A 16,653-nucleotide genomic window follows, 5' to 3' on the forward strand; every position below is an offset into this window, starting at 1 on the left:
AAGATCTGTGAACACAAACTGGGAAGCCTTGGGCAGTCCGTACACAAGCTTCATCCTAGAAACAGAAAACAGAATGCAAGCCAGAGACGGATCCGCCACACGACTGACAGTCTGTCGGTTTTTGTCCCGTAGTACCAAATAGTGTGATGCTGGCTATGTTGTCTGGCATTTTAGATTGAATCTGCGATGGATGCTCCAAATAAAGCCTCCTACGCAGACACGAACCAGTCTAGATGTGCAGGGCGTCCATGAGTTTAGCCACATCGTTCTTTTAGGTTTGGTGGGCTTTATGGTTTTTACACCCCATATAAGTGAAAATACAATATGAGGAGCGACTCTCTAAGTACAGGAGCCTCAGGGCACTACATTTGGCCTCTCTTCAGCCTGCTAATACATATCCTGCATTACATAAGGGAATATGATGCCTTTCACTTAAAACCAGTACGGCTTCAGCGATCAGAGGTCACTAAACTGATGCAAAAATGTACAAGAAAAAAACCTGCACACAGTCATCCAGTGAATGCCTGTCAGTGGCTAGAAACACCTTGGACAGAAGGTTGCTATTCACTGATTATTATGGTCCACGGCCTTTAGGACTCACCTCATCCGACTGTCTGATTGTCTGCAGAGGAATCCACAGGGTCCCCACCATGGTGTCCCAGATGAGGCCTTTATTCCACATTTCCACAATGAGCCCCAAATCCAGCCGACTGATCTCACTGCAAGATAAACCGGGCTTTAGTGACATGCAGAAAAACAGAGGAGAACTACAAATGGCAGGATGCCCGGCACTGACCAGGGACAAGCACCGAGCTCATGTAAAGTGACGGCCCCTCAATGGTCCCATGTCCCTCCCCTCTGGAGGCATTCTTACATCACCAGATCTACAAACACTTGTTAGTGATCATCTGACCGACAATCAACCAGTTTAATATAGGCCTAAGGAACCAGCCTGCTTACTGGCAGTTTCCAGATAGCCACCGATCATAAATAATTGATAACTGCTCAAATTTAGTTAGTTCACAAGTGCTGACCATAGAGCCAAAGGAGGAGCAATGATATGATGCTTGTCATTGCACTTGCAGTGTACGTTCAGCTTACGTCGTGAGAATTGCTTCTAGGACACATGCTGAACCTACAGACCTCTAGGAATCCCAGGGATGCCAAAATAGAGTCCCTTAGGCATCCACTAGGGGGATACACACAGTGGAGTCACATTATTATGACCACTTCCTACTTTCGACGTTGGCAGCATGTAGTTAATGAAGGAGGTCAGGTGTGCTGAGCTGGCTCAGTGGGTACATAAGGTGAGGTGAGCTGGCTCAGTGGGTACATAAGGTGTGCTGAGCTGGCTCAGTGGGTATATAAGGTGTGCTGAGCTGGCTCAGTGGGTATAGAAGGTGTGCTGAGCTTGCTCGGTGGGTATAGAAGGTGTGATAGGCTGTCTACACACATATCCCTCATTTACCATCATGGGTAAAAGGAGTGATTTATCAGAGTCTGAAAAAGGGATCAATATTTGCTTTTGGGCCAAGTGTGGCAGTATTTCTGACATTGCGCAGTGTGAACTATTCTCGTGCTGCTGTGGTGAAAGTGTATGGTAAGTGGACAAATTCCACAATTGCGAATCAGCGACAGGGGAACTGCGGAGCACCACGTGCCATTGATGTGAGAGTTGAACATCGGCTACGAAAGAGTGCGAGGGCGGACCGAGACTCTACAGTGGAGCAGCTCAGCGCAGAAATGAACCAGGTGGTACCAGACTTGTGTCCCAAACAACAGTTTAGACAACCAACCCCTATCCCCGTCCCCGGATGTTTTGATTCCTGCAACGAGGAGATTCAACAGGGTGGTGCGGGGAGTTGGAGCAATGCGGGTGCCAGGGAGCCGAGTAAGTATAACCTATATGAGAGGCCCGGGCATTAGGGGGGGTCATTATAGGGTTGGATAACCCCTTTAAGGCTGCATTTAAAATGACCCATAAGACACCAATTATCTATTATATCAGAACAATAACTAACAGTCTGCCATACATCCATTACATGGGGTGTCACACAGGACTGCAGAAGGCATGACACAAGCAGTAGGTTAGAGCGCCATCTGCAGGCCGCACTACTATCACATTACATCTCTGTATTGAGAAAATGTGTGAATCTGTGGCTGCAAATCCAGAATGAGGATAAGTGTGCTTCTACTGCCCCCTAGTGCATTCAGACAGTACTGCAACAGTCCTAAAATAGTATCCTACACAACATAACAACAAATACCCATACGTATTATTTTGAACCCCCGTCACAATAATTTAATTTCCTTCTGAAAACCACAAATGACACAACATAAGACGCTTTATGAGCTGCACATAGAAAGTATAAAATGGCAAAATAATTACAGGATATAGCCACATAGAGAGGCTTTTCCAATGAGATGCTGCCGATTTAAAACCTGCGGCCCTGGTCAATTTACGCCGTGGATTTTTTCACAGATTGTGGATGAGATTTCTAAAAATCCCATTCGCTATGCTCTTAATGTACAATGCTACGGATCTGCTGAATGCAAAATGTTTACGCCGCGTGCAAATGTTTTCCACTGTCATGTGGATGTAACCTAAGGGCATGTTCACACGTGGCATCCCACGGCCATTTTCAGAACCATTGCAGTTTATAGGGCTATTCACATGGCTGCCTTTTTAAAAGCCAGTGAATGGCAGCCATCAAAAAAATAAATATAGGACGTGTCATATACTTGGGCGTTTTGACGGCCAGACGGACCCCTCTGAAATCAATGGGACCATTTATAATGGCCGTTTAGACAGAAGTGAACCCATCTAACGGCTGTTAAAATAGATACCAAATAACACTAAGAAAAAAAATAACATTATGGCACTCTCTCCGCACTGGAGGCAGCAGGACCTGACGCTCCCCGTGTTGTGACGTCACATGATCACTCTTGGAGCGCCAGGTCCTACCGAGTCCAGTGAGGAGCGGAGGCTCCAGCAAGTAATTTTGTTTTACAGCACTACTGTCAAGTGAGGAGGGGGGGGGGGGGGGATTATATATATGGGGGCACAAAGAGGGACATAATATAGACACAGGGAACTGCAGGGGTTTGGGGCGTTTTTTTGTTTTGTTTTTTAAAAGCCAACAAAATTTATTCATTTTTTTATGTCCAGTTTTAACAGACATCAAAAATGGATAAGCGGCTAGGAAATGGATGCACACATGGATGCAAAACGCCATGAAAAACAAACCGTTTCTCAGTTTTTAAATGTCCGTTATTTCCACTGCGGTGTGAGTTTACCCATAAAATAAACTTACCATGACAATTTTAATTCCAAGACAAAAGAAGTCTTAGCCACTCCGTGTACTGTCCTGATATACATTTCTTTGGTAGAGCATGGTTCCACTACTCAGACTTGTAAAAATGGCTGCTGCCAACTGTCACCACTAGAGGGCAATCTGTTCTTAACTCCCATTCCAATTAGGGCTGCACGATATATCGAAAAAATAATCGAATCGCGATAATTGCCAAAAGCGATATGGCGATTTGGCCAACCTGAAAATGCCACGATTATATATGAAGGGGCCCCGCGCACATAACTGGCTTTTTGTGTAAAGTATTTTACTACTGTGTGAAACAAGCTCTCTCCGACTCCTACTGATAAAATAGCCAGCCTCTGTACTCACTATTATGATGAATGCACTGCAGCGAACGGCAGCGAGGTGGCCGGCCGGCGCGTGACTGACGTAACACTCCTGCTTCCTGAAGTAGGAGGAGCGTTACTAAGTGACATCAGTCACGCGCCGGCCGGCCACCTCGCTGCCGCTCGCTGCAGTGCATTCATAGTACTGTGACAGTGAGTACAGATACAGACTACAGAGGCTCGCCATTTTATCAATAGGAGAGAGCTTGTTTCACACAGTAGTAAAATACTTCACACACAAAGCCAGTTATGTTTATTGCAGTTTAGGACACATAGGGCAATGAGGGGGACCAGCATAAGATGCTATATGTGTGTCTTATGCTGGCCCCCCTCATGGCCCTATGTGTCATAGCACAAATCCCCCATAAGTGTCCTCCACAGATTCCCCTATAACAGCGTCCTCCACAGATTCCCCCATAACAGCGTCCTCCACAGATTCCCCCATAACAGCGTCCTCCACAGATTCCCCCATAACAGCGTCCTCCACAGATTCCCCCATAACAGCGTCCTCCACAGATTCCCCCATAACAGCGTCCTCCACAGATCCCCCCACATAACAGCGTCATCCACAGATCCCCCATAACAGCGTCCTCCACAGATCCCTCATAACAGCGTCCTCCACAGATCCCCCACATAACAGCGTCCTCCACAGATCCCCCCACATAACAGCGTCCTCCACAGATCCCCCCACATAACAGCGTCCTCCACAGATCCCCCACATAACAGCGTCCTCCACAGATCCCCCCACATAACAGCGTCCTCCACAGATCCCCCACATAACAGCGTCCTCCACAGATCCCCCATATAACGGCGTCCTCCACAGATCCCCCATATAACGGCGTCCTCCACAGATCCCCCATAACGGCGTCCTCCACAGATCCCCCATAACGGCGTCCTCCAAAGATCCCCCACATAACGGCGTCCTCCACAGATCCCCCATAACTGCGTCCTCCACAGATCCCCCATAACTGCGTCCTCCACAGATCCCCCATAACTGCGTCCTCCACAGATCCCCCATAACAGCGTCCTCCACAGATCCCCCCCACATAACAGCGTCCTCCACAGATCCCCCACATAACGGCGTCCTCCACAGATCCCCCACATAACTGCGTCCTCCACAGATCCCCCACATAACGGCGTCCTCCACAGATCCCCCATAACAGCGTCCTCCACAGATCCCCCACATAACAGCATCCTCCACAGATCCCCCATAACACAGATCCCCCACATAACAGCGTCATCCACAGATCCCCCACATAACAGCGTCATCCACAGATCCCCCACATAACAGCGTCATCCACAGATCCCCCACATAACAGCGTCATCCACAGATCCCCCACATAACAGCGTCATCCACAGATCCCCCACATAACAGCGTCATCCACAGATCCCCCACATAACAGCGTCATCCACAGATCCCCCACATAACAGCGTCATCCACAGATCCCCCCACATAACAGCGTCATCCACAGATCCCCCACATAACAGCGTCATCCACAGATCCCCCACATAAACAGCGTCATCCACAGATCCCCCACATAACAGCGTCATCCACAGATCCCCCACATAACAGCGTCATCCACAGATCCCCCACATAACAGCGTCATCCACAGATCTTGATATGAAAGCACAATGAAATTCCAGCACGATTTTGGTAGCTAAAATCTTTGTCTTTTATTCAGGCAGTAGACATATAAACAGGACATCCACCCACAAGTGCAGCAACCTTGACGCGTTTCGAACAGTAGTTCTTAGTCGTAACAGAGTGTGTTACGACTAAGAACTACAGTTCGAAACGCGTCAAGGTTGCTGCACTTGTGGGTGGATGTCCTGTTTATATGTCTACTGCCTGAATAAAAGACAAAGATTTTAGCTACCAAAATCGTGAGTGCTGGAATTTCATTGTGCTTTCATATCAAGAATATATGGGCTTGCCAGCCTTTTCCGTGCACGCAGGTGTTTGAACAATTGGGTGAGCTGGACTTTTCTTTGTGCATATTCATCCACAGATCCCCCACATAACAGCGTCCTCCACAGATCCCCCACATAACAGCGTCCTCCACAGATCCCCCACATAACAGCGTCCTCCACAGATCCCCCACATAACAGCGTCCTCCACAGATCCCCCACATAACAGCGTCCTCCACAGATCCCCCACATAACAGCGTCCTCCACAGATCCCCCACATAACAGCGTCCTCCACAGATCCCCCACATAACAGCGTCCTCCACAGATCCCCCATATAACAGCGTCCTCCACAGATCCCCCACATAACAGCGTCCTCCACAGATCCCCCCCCATAACAGCGTCCTCCACAGATCCCCCCCCCCCCCATAACAGCGTCCTCCACAGATCCCCCCCCATAACAGCGTCCTCCACAGATCCCCCCCATAACAGCGTCCTCCACAGATCCCCCCCCCATAACAGCGTCCTCCACAGATCCCCCCCCATAACAGCGTCCTCCACAGATCCCCCCATAACAGCGTCCTCCACAGATCCCCCGCCATAACTATGTCATACCCAGCCGCGTCAGCGGCTCATATGGGAAAATCCAAGCAAATAGACCTCTAGCACAATTCCCTTAAAATATCGCATCGCATATCATTATCGCAATTTTTAGGGCCCTAATCGCAATCGCACAAAATTCCCATATCGTGCAGCCCTAATTCCAATCAATAGAAGCTATATACAACCACATGTACTGTATACAGAATGCCCTCTAGTGGTGAAGTTAGATAGAGCAGGCTGCTTTAAATCTGTGTGTGTGAGAGAGCTAAGGAACAGGAGCCATGTATTAAAGAAAGCGACACCCACAGCTTTATCAAGTAGATAAGAGAAATGCAGCAAATATTTTATGCTGCTGGTGCAAAAGACCGCAAAATAATTTTCAGAAAAAATAAAACCACAAAATGAAGTATTTGCAGACTGAAGTCCCATCTGCCGATTCCAGAGCTTCTGCTCGCTATTCATTAACACTTCCCCCCCAGATTACTCTGCTCCTTCATGTTCTCATCACTGTGGAGGTATATGGCGTCTAGGAAGAAGCTGCTTAACACACCTTCCTCCTCCTGCACCGACCTGTAGAGCATACAGTGGTTTATCAATGCCATGGCCGGGTTATAATCTGGATTAACCATTTAGCAGCAGCACTTTAATCCAGTATTTAATGATTTAGTGCATTCCTCATTCACCAACTCATAAGGCATCTAACAGGGCAGAGCTGGCAAAGACATCTGTAACCCCCTTGGCTTTCCCCACGTAAGATGCATTGCTCGAGGCTGCTGCGTTTGGGGAGCATTAAAGAGTAATTCCAGCAGACACACAGAACTATCCCACCACGCCTAACCGAGCCTACATTATCAGTGCTATTTTCTCCTTAGGCCTCATGCACATGAACATATTTTGTTTCCGTGTCCGTTCCGTTTTTTTTTTTTGCGGATAAGATGCAGACCCATTCATTTCAATGGGTCCGCAAAAAATGCGGACAGCACACCGTGTGCTATCCGCATCCGTATGTCCGTTCCGTAGCTCCGCAAAAAAAAAATTATATTCTATTCTTGTCCGTTTTAGGCATTGTTACAATGGATCCGCAAAAAAAAAAAAAACGGATGGCATACGGATGCAATTAGCGGGACCGCAAAACACATACGGTCGTGTGCATGCAGCCTTAGGCCTCATGCACACGACCATTGTTTTGGACCATTGTTTTTGGATGGCTTGGATGCGGACCCATTCGCTTCAAAGGGGCCGCAAAAGATGCGGACAGCACTCAGTGTGCTGTCCGCATTTGTTGCTCCTTTCCGTGTTACTGTTAGGGTCCGCAAAATGGGTCCGCATCTTTTCCGCAATTTTGCGGAACAGGTGCGGACCCATTTATTTTCAATGCTGCTGGAATGTACTGTCCACATCCGTATTTGCGGATCCGCACGTCCGGATCCACACTTCCGGATCCGCAAAAAAATAGAACACATCCTATTCTTGTCCGCAAGTTCTATGAGAGTGCCAGTGATGTGCGGTCCGAAAAATGCGGAACGCACATTGCCAGTGTGTGGCGAAACCAACCTCGCCACTGGGTTTTGGAGGGGCCTGGCTACCAGCCTCTTGCCTCAGGATTATGGCCCATAATAACTTTAAATGAGAAGACAGACCGGCCGCACAGCTTAATGTTATGTGAGGGCACCCAGATAGCTAATTTTATTGTATTCGTGTAGTCTGAGTGCCATTCACCTAATAATATGCACTCAGACTTGAGCTATCTGGGGATATGTTAAATGTCTGTGTTTACTGTAAGGGTTGTGACATTGTATGTTTAAATGGTGATTTCTGTCCTGTTGTCCCCACATGTGTATTGGCGATTTCCCTTTGTCCTGACAGATAATTGAATTACTCCTCGGGTGTCTCCAGGGCAGAGAGGAGGAAACCATGATGCATTGTGGGGATGTATTGTGTCTGTGTATCCTGAATTGCTGCATATCTGTTCTGTGTTACAGTCTTGTAAGAGCTGTTCCTGCTCTCGGGATTTAGGAGAGGTTCACCCACTGGAGCCTGGAGCCTTGTCGTAGGTCCAGGGTGGGTAGGTCTCCCCCCACAACCACTGTCCGACATACACTGGTGCTCCATATACTGGTCACCCCCCCCCCCCCCCCAATAATAACAATAAGAGCTGCACCAATCACACCTTGACACGACCCTCCCCTCGACTTGTCACATTCCGACTGGCCATCCCCACCGCATCTCCTATAGTAGTCGGAGAGCTTGTTCTCCATCCCCTCCAGCAATCACTTTCCGACTCGCCTCTCTTTCCCTCAATCTCCCAAAGTAGTCAGAAAGCTGGTTTCCTTTCATAACTAGTCTCAGCTATCCCCCTACAATCGCATTCAGGCTCACCATCTTTCCTTCACCCCAAAACCTTTCACATTACTCGTTCCCCCATCCTCTCTCCACCCTCAAACTGGTTATAGTCCTCATTCTCCCATCCTTCCTCGACCCCCCCCCCAAACTGGTCACAGTCCTCGTTCTCCCATCCTCCCTCTCTCCACCCTCAAACTGGTTATAGTCCTCGTTCTCCCATTCTTCCTCGACCCCCCCCCCCAAACTGGTCACAGTCCTCGTTCTCCCATCCTCCCTCCCTCCACCTCCAAACTGGTCACAGTCCTCGTTCTCCCATCCTCCCTCCCTCCACCTCCAAACTGGTCACAGTCCAACCACTGTGACCAGTCATTGGCTGCAGCTGCTACGTGACCCTCATGAAACTGGGTGTTGATGCGGGGAGACCTGCGGCGCCCAAGGGGGAGTGATGAAGCTAGAACCCAGTGGCAGGGAACAAGTAAGTATGAATCCCACCACAGGTCCGGCCATGCTAAGGGATCTGCAGAAAAGTTCCCCAGGTGAGAACAATCCCTTTAAACTGCCCCAGATCACAGTGGCCGATCCTGGATGATGAATCTGGCGCCCCTTTAAACTGTCTAGTCCAGGAGTCGGCAACCTGTGGCATGCCAGCTGTCGCCAAATGTCTTTTCAGTCTTGTTGCCACTTGTTAGATGCTCTGCCGCCGTGCTATACCTTTGAATGAATTTTTTTTAAACATGTCATGCACAACGCATCTGCTAGGCCAGCCCCACTGCCTTCCCGCCATGGCCACAAAAGAGGAGCGATATTGTCTGCCTGCTACCTCGCTGCTGCGCTTCTCCTCCTCCTCAGGACTGCCACAAATTAAGAAAGGTATTTCAATGTACTGGGGGTTGGGAGGAGGATTGTGAACTTGGGAGATGCGGGAACGATCACTGTGACCAGTTTGAGGGTGGAGGGAGGATGGGAGAACAAGGACTGTGACCAGTTTGAGGGTGGAGTGAGGATGGGAGAACGAGGACTGTGACCAGTTTGGAGGTGGAGGGAGGGAGGATGGGAGAACGAGGACTGTGACCAGTTTGGGGGGGGGAAGTCGAGGAAGGATGGGAGAACGAGGACTATAACCAGTTTGAGGGTGGAGAGAGGATGGGGGAACGAGTAATGTGAAAAGTTTTGGGGTGAAGGAAGGATGGTGAGCCTGAATGCGATTGTAGGTGGATAGCTGAGACTAGTTATGAAAGGAAACCAGCTTTCTGACTACTTTGGGAGATTGAGGGAAAGAGAGGCGAGTCGGAAAGTGATTGCTGGAGGGGATGGGGAACAAGCTCTCCAACTACTTTAGGCGATGCGGTGGGAATGTGACAAGACGGGGGAGGGTCGTGTCAAGGTGTGATTGGTGCAGCTCTGATTGTTATTATTGGGGGGGGGGGGTGACCAGTATATGGAGCACCAGTGTAGGTCGGACAGTGGTGGTGGTGGTGGGGGGCAGCCCTCAGTTGGTTAAAATGAGTGAGGGCTGTGCCCACTGTCAGTAAGTGCATGGTTGGTGGAGGTCTCCCATATACAGGTCCCCTAGGTGGATTCAGGGAAGTAGCATTTCTATACATATATTTGCTGGAAGGCAGTTTTTCTAAAAAGTTGGAAATCTCTTTAAACCATGCAAGTCAGGCAGAATTTAGTGACGTCGCTAGTAAATACCTGGTTTATGTAGCATGACAGAACGCTTCAGCTCTGTAGAAAAAAATGTTGCCTGGGTCTAGTCCAAGGATACACCGCCTATTTGTTGGCTTACTTTACGCAAAAAAATGGGCAGGAACTGTGCTTAAGCCACGCCCCTTCCCAGTTATGTCATTCCCATCTTGTTAAGACACACCCCCTTGTCAGACAAGTCATAAAAAGGGGAGAAAAGGGTTTAGGTTAATATCCAAGTCCTGGAAAACCCCTTTAAGCAGCTTGACACTACAGGGGAGGTGAACACATGCTCCCTCCATATATTGCAGCTGTTCTCTGGGGGGTCCTAGCATTGCAACACTCTGTCACTGGACAAGAAAGAACAGTCCAGCGTGGAAAATCCCTTTAAATATTTCTTTGACATGCCATCATGTTTCCGGCGGGCATGCTGTCTTACAATCTAGTCATTCTTTGCATCATAAAACACATCAAACTAGAAAGACAAGGAAAACAAGGGTGACGGACCCCAGGACCTTCAGCGGAGAAGACTTGTCATCCATCACTGTCCACAAGGGAACAAAATCATGTCCTGTCACATCATGGAGGCCGGCAGCACAGCCATGACGTCCGGAAATGTCCAGAGGTGAGTTCCTCACGCTTAATAGGGGAACACCTCCTTATATAATCACCATTCAAATCTAAATTAAAATCAGAGTTACTTTCTTTTACTTCTGATTTCATTTCTTTCTCCCAGCTTTTCCGTACACCCTGATGGTCGCCTCCGGAGATCATTCAGAATACATCTACCCATAGCCTGAATTAAATGGGAGGGGGTTCGAACTGGCTCTGAAAACTAGGGTGCCCCAAAGACTCTGCCTCCTTACGGGCACTGGACCCAACAGTGTATTTAGTGGAGCAGTCCTCAGTACGTATTCACATGTCGCAGAGCATAAAAGCTCAGAAGAAAAACGCTTGTCCACATTGCCTGCTATGTATACCACAAGCACAGCAGGTCCGCTCTCTATCCATAGCCTTGCTTATGCATAGCAGACAATCTAAACAAGCAGAGCTGCAGTGTAAAGCATAGGGGACCAAGTGAATCCGGGATTGTGGACAGAGGCTTACCCGTGATCATGGCAAGAAGATGAGCATTCATGTTACTAAAGTAACGGTACAATGGCAGAGGCCTCTCCTGCTGTGCAAGAACTCCGTAATACTGGGGGTACTCTTCAGTTACCAGGCCTCAGATCACTGACTGCTGCAGCTAATGGAAAACAAACACCGCAAAGGACAGACTGCGACTTTACCGCAGCTAGGACCTTCCCCAGCACAGATGGCGGATATACAAATGTATATAAGAAGTGGAAGAAAATAATAGTACCATGATGATTAATGGTAATCTGATGCAGAAAAGTCATAACATAGCTTATAATAATGAAAAAAAGACATTGGTCCATCCAGTTCAGCCCATTATCCTGCAATACTGAAGCAGAGGAGGAAAAAAATCCATCCTGGGAGAAAACTAAAGAACTACTGCGGTGCTGCTCCAATTCACTTAAATGGGTACAGGGCTGCAGTACCACTCACGGCCACTACGTTGTGTATGGAGCTGTGCTGATTTAATGCTCAGCAGCAGTTGCAACCCCTGATCATGGGGATGCGGAGTGTCAGACCCCCACTGATCAGATAGTGATGACCTATCATAAGGTTAGGGCAATAATTTTACAGTCCCGGAAGACCCCTTTATTTCCTGCAATGGCACTGCAGTGAAACAAACACTTACTGACATGTTTGATCGTTGGGGGTCCAGACAGACACTTCAGCTTCTTACAAGTGGGGTTTGTCTAGAGTGGAGCACCCCTTTAGTTTGCTCTGCCGCAAAGTATATGAGATAGTAAAATTAGATTGTGAGCTCCTGTGGTCAAGGACTGGTGTGAAAGCTGAAGATTTACATAATGGGCGCAATTTATCAATAGTTTCAGTGTAAGGAAATCAGTGAAAACGGCGACCAAAATGGTCACCAATGCGACTAAGAATTATTTGACCACCGCTCTGCAGCGCCTCATAGTGGCCATGTGCAGTACATGCACGCCGCTTTGTGCTGGGCTTTAATCTGTAGAGGATAGATTAGTGGGATCAGAGAGGATCTGTAACCTCTCCTCACAGGTCTGCTTTAGTAACTACTTGCATTCCCCATGTAAGAATTGCAGACTATGAAACTATGCTGTGTCATTCCTCTATGATTCCTACTAGAACTTTATGACTGAATTACCAGCAGTTTACAGTGAAGGTCCAGATGTGTGTTACCATTTGGGGGGGGGGGGGGGGGTTTACAGCAATGTCCAACACTGTCAGAGAGCTTGTTCCCCATCACCTCCAGCAATCACTTTCCGACTCGCCTCTCTTTCCCTCAATCTCCCAAAGTAGTCAGAAAGCTGGTTTCCTTTTGGTCACAGTCCTCGTTCTCCCATCCTCCCTCCCTCAACCTCCAAACTAGTCACAGTCCTTGTTCTCCCATCCTCACTCCACCCCCAAACGCTATCCAATCAGACAGAACACAACAGGTAACATTGAGCTGGACCTCTACTGCAGCGCTTCAGAGCTGTAATCTCCCTGCTTTGTTGGCTCGTTACTATAAACGCTCATTCCCCATAATCGGCCCATGAAATAATGCCACAGAACACTCAATGAACAAGTGTTCTGCTCGAAATCATTGTTGAGACGACTCCTATGGATAGGTCATTAGTATCTGATCAGTGGGGGTCCGACACCCGGGACCACCGCTGATCAGCTGTTTACGAATTTAAAGTGACCTTCCAGACAGTCGACGCAGTAAAAGGAGTGCAAAAGAACTTGGGTAGTGGGCAGGCTCGCCCGCTCCAGCATCAGTACGCATCACCCGCCGCCATACAATCTACATAATCAAATAGAACGTGAATGAAGGCAGGGGGTGGGCCGCGTGAAGCAGGGGAGGGCTGTGTAAAATCTATTTAACAGACTGCTCCGCTGTACAGCAGTCTGTGGGACGTGGGAGTTTTTAGTCAAGTGTAAAAAAATGTTAATTTCAAGTCAAACACTGAAATAGCAGCGGTGTGGTGAGGCACCTCTACTCTAAGGCCTCTTTCACACAGGTGTCACAGATTTGCTCTGGATGCGTTGTGTGTGTATTGCGGGAAAACCGCGCGTTTTGACTGTGATTGTGTTCAGTTTTTTTTCCGCACGAGTGCAATGCGTTTTGAATTCGCGTGAGAAAAAAAACGAATGTGGTACCCAGACCCGAACCCAGACTTCTTCACTGAAGTTCGGGTTTAGGTTTCTATTCATTTTATTTTTTTCCCTTCTAACATGGTTATAAAGGAAAATAATAGCATTCTTCTTCTATCTTCATTCAGCAGGACCTGCGCTGACGTCACCGCACTCACTTAAAGGGAACCTGTCACCTGGATTTTGTGTATAGAGTTGAGGACCTGGGCTGCTAGATGGCCGCTAGCACATCTGCAATACCCAATCCCCATAGCTCGGTGTGCTTTTACTGTGTAAAAAAAACTATTTGATACATATGCAAATTAACCTGAGATGAGTCCTGTCCCTGACTCATCTCACATACAGGACTCATCTCAGGGTAATTTGCATATGTTTCGAATCGTTTTTTTACACAATAAATGCACACAGAGCTATGGGGACTGGGTATTGCGGATGTGCTAGCGGCCATCTAGCAACCCATGTCCTCAGCTCTATACACAAAATCCAGGCGACAGGTTCCCTTTAAAGGTCCTTTGGCAGGTCCTGAAAGAAGAAGAAAGAAGACGATGCCGGCTTCGCGAACAAGAAGATGAGGTGAGTTATTTTATTTACATTATTTTTTTAACCCCTCAAGGCACATTTTAGTAAGGATTCTGTATTCAGAATGCTATTATTTTACTTTATAACCATGTTATAAGAGAAAAAAATAAAATCTACAGAACACTGATCCCAAACACAAACTTCAGTAAAGAAGTCCGGGTTCGGGTCTGGGTACCACATTCAGTTTTTTCTCACGCGCGTGCAAAACGCATTGCACTCGCGCAGAAAAAAAAACTGAACATCCGAACGCAATTGCAGTTAAAACTGACTGCAATTACGTGCCTTCTCGCACGGTTTTCCCGCAATGCACACACAACGCATCCGGAGCAAATCCAGGATGCCCGTGTGAAAGAGGCCTAAATTACAATAATTTTTTTTTTTTTTTAGTGCTTCTCTTTCTGCCTATTATGTTTTTTTTATACACTAATGGGGTCATTTAATAAGACCAGCGTCTTAATAACCCTGCGCTAGCGCTTGATGCGCCTAAGTTATGCAGAGCTCCCTTGCTGGCGTAGGTTTAGATCATTTTCTATGCCTAAAATAGAAGTAGGGGGTACTATCTCTCCTTGGAGAAAGAGCGACTAAGTCAGTGTGAGGAGACTTAAGGATAACTGTCATATTTTAATAAAAAAATCTATTTGAGCATATGTTACTGCTGCAGCAGCATTATGCATAAAGCCATCTTTACTTTCTTCACCTACCACTGTTTTCCTTGAGTTTTCCCCTTAGTTACGGCTGTTTTGAATGCTACATTATGAGGATCTTCTTAAGATGGCTCCTCTGCCAGTTCTCTGAGGCCAAAACTGCATTCCCTCAGGTCACATACAAACTTGCTGTAGCCAGCAGCTCCCTGCCAGCCAATCAGATTGGATTACTGAGAGACACGCCTCCTCACTCTGAAGCCTAATGCAGGCATGCAGTGTGAAGGACCGCCCCTCTGTCTTCCTTTCCTGGAATTCTGGGAAGAAAAGGACTTGGCCTCTCACCCAGCTCTCTGCTCTGCACTGATGAGGGACAATCATCACAGCTGTCTGCAGATGAGATGCTGGCTTATTTAATATCCAGGTCATGTCTCAAGACCTATTTAAAAGGGCCGAACATTGACCTATAGGATAGCTGCCTTACATCTGGTGGTGTTAGAGGCAGAACTTGTTATGAGCTCATTTGCATCCCTTTTTTTTCTAAAACAGGAGTAGAAATCGATAAATGAGACAGGCCGGTGGCCCCGGCCCGTCATGACCCCTTTTATAGTACTGGCGTAGGTGGTGTGGATGGGGAAGAAGTAACAGATTCAGCCGTAAATCCTATTTGCGACTGAATCTGCGACCGATATACACCCAAAAAATAAATAAAAGGAAAAGGGGTAGGGCGGGGAGGTGGTCTTCTGCATAAAAAAATAAAAAAGTGTTATATCACCACAACCAACCACGTAAGAACAGTCTTTTGCCTCACACCATTCCCCTTATGATCCTCCACAAGTCAGAACGGAGTAGATCAAGACCCACTGAAGGTATGTTATATCATTTTTCTCACGTCGCCCACCAAACTCTAGACACTAACTAGTAATTAGTAACTAAACTGCCTTTGAGACATTAGTAAATAATACAGGTGGGCAGAGGACGGGAAGTACAGCTTTAAATCAACAGATTGATTTAAAATAATTTTTTACATATTATTTTTTTTGCATATAATGTTGTAGCTTAAGTAAGTGACCACTAGATGGCAGCACATAACTTACAGAACATAAATTCCTACATAGATTTTCACTAGTCTAAGTAAAGGAGAGAGTTGGACGCAAAATAGCCATTTCCAAAAAAAAAGAAAAGAAAGTTGTACCTATGGTGCCAGCAGTTGGAAGGTCGCTATCCTTTAAATTAATTTTCGATTATTAAAACATACCTTGAGACATAATTTTGTATTATAGACAAGCCAGTATCTCATCTGCAGACAGCTACTTCAGGGGGCTTGTCCCTCAACAGTGCAGAGCAAAGAGAATTGACTTAGTTAGGTGAGAGATCTTGCCAACATTTGAGGGACTTTCAGGGTTTAAAAGACCTTGTCCACTGGTAATTATTTTTCCTAGAAGGTTCTAGAAGGTTAAAAAAAAATTATACTCATCCACACCCATCCCAGCTGCTCACCACTTTCTGGTGTCTAGATCGACATGCCAGAATTGGCAGGAACCCCCCAACTCAGCTAATCACTAGCCATAGCAGTGACCCAATTCAGCCAGCGATCTTTTTGAAAAAAGTACACAAGGATGTGGTCTATCACAAGCCAGAATGCCCTAAAACGGTTGGGGAAAGGTGGCCATCTTCAGCCAAAGCTAAGGAAGGCCCAGTATTGAGCCGGCTTCCACCTAGGCTCCAGGCAAAAACCTAGGGTGGCAGCCCAAGTCTAGATCTGTCTTCCCCAGAAGGGGAGCCAAAAGGTGGCAGGGGGATGAGGAACCAGATGGTCCTACCCCCAGACCTACAGGAGGGAACCCATATGGGAGCTGCATCGGTGAACACACAGGGACATAAAAAAAAATAAAGTAAATTTGTGCCATTACGGCCCGGGCAATAAAAATTCCTCCTCTCGTCAAGCCA

General features: G+C 47.3%; 1 protein-coding gene across 2 annotated transcripts in view; it reads right to left on the reverse strand.

Annotated features, from left to right (window-relative positions):
* UNC13B (unc-13 homolog B) overlaps positions 1 to 16,653 on the reverse strand; it is a 339,965-nt gene that overhangs the window by 254,220 nt on the left and 69,092 nt on the right. For both annotated transcript variants that reach the window (XM_044276260.1, XM_044276259.1), the window contains exon 5: positions 602 to 719. In XM_044276260.1, coding sequence (XP_044132195.1) covers positions 602 to 719 — 118 coding nt within the window. The remainder of the gene's footprint in view (positions 1 to 601; positions 720 to 16,653) is intronic.

The sequence above is a fragment of the Bufo gargarizans genome, chromosome 1 (genome assembly GCF_014858855.1).
Source record: "Bufo gargarizans isolate SCDJY-AF-19 chromosome 1, ASM1485885v1, whole genome shotgun sequence".
In the NCBI taxonomy this organism is placed as follows: Eukaryota; Metazoa; Chordata; class Amphibia; order Anura; family Bufonidae; genus Bufo; species Bufo gargarizans.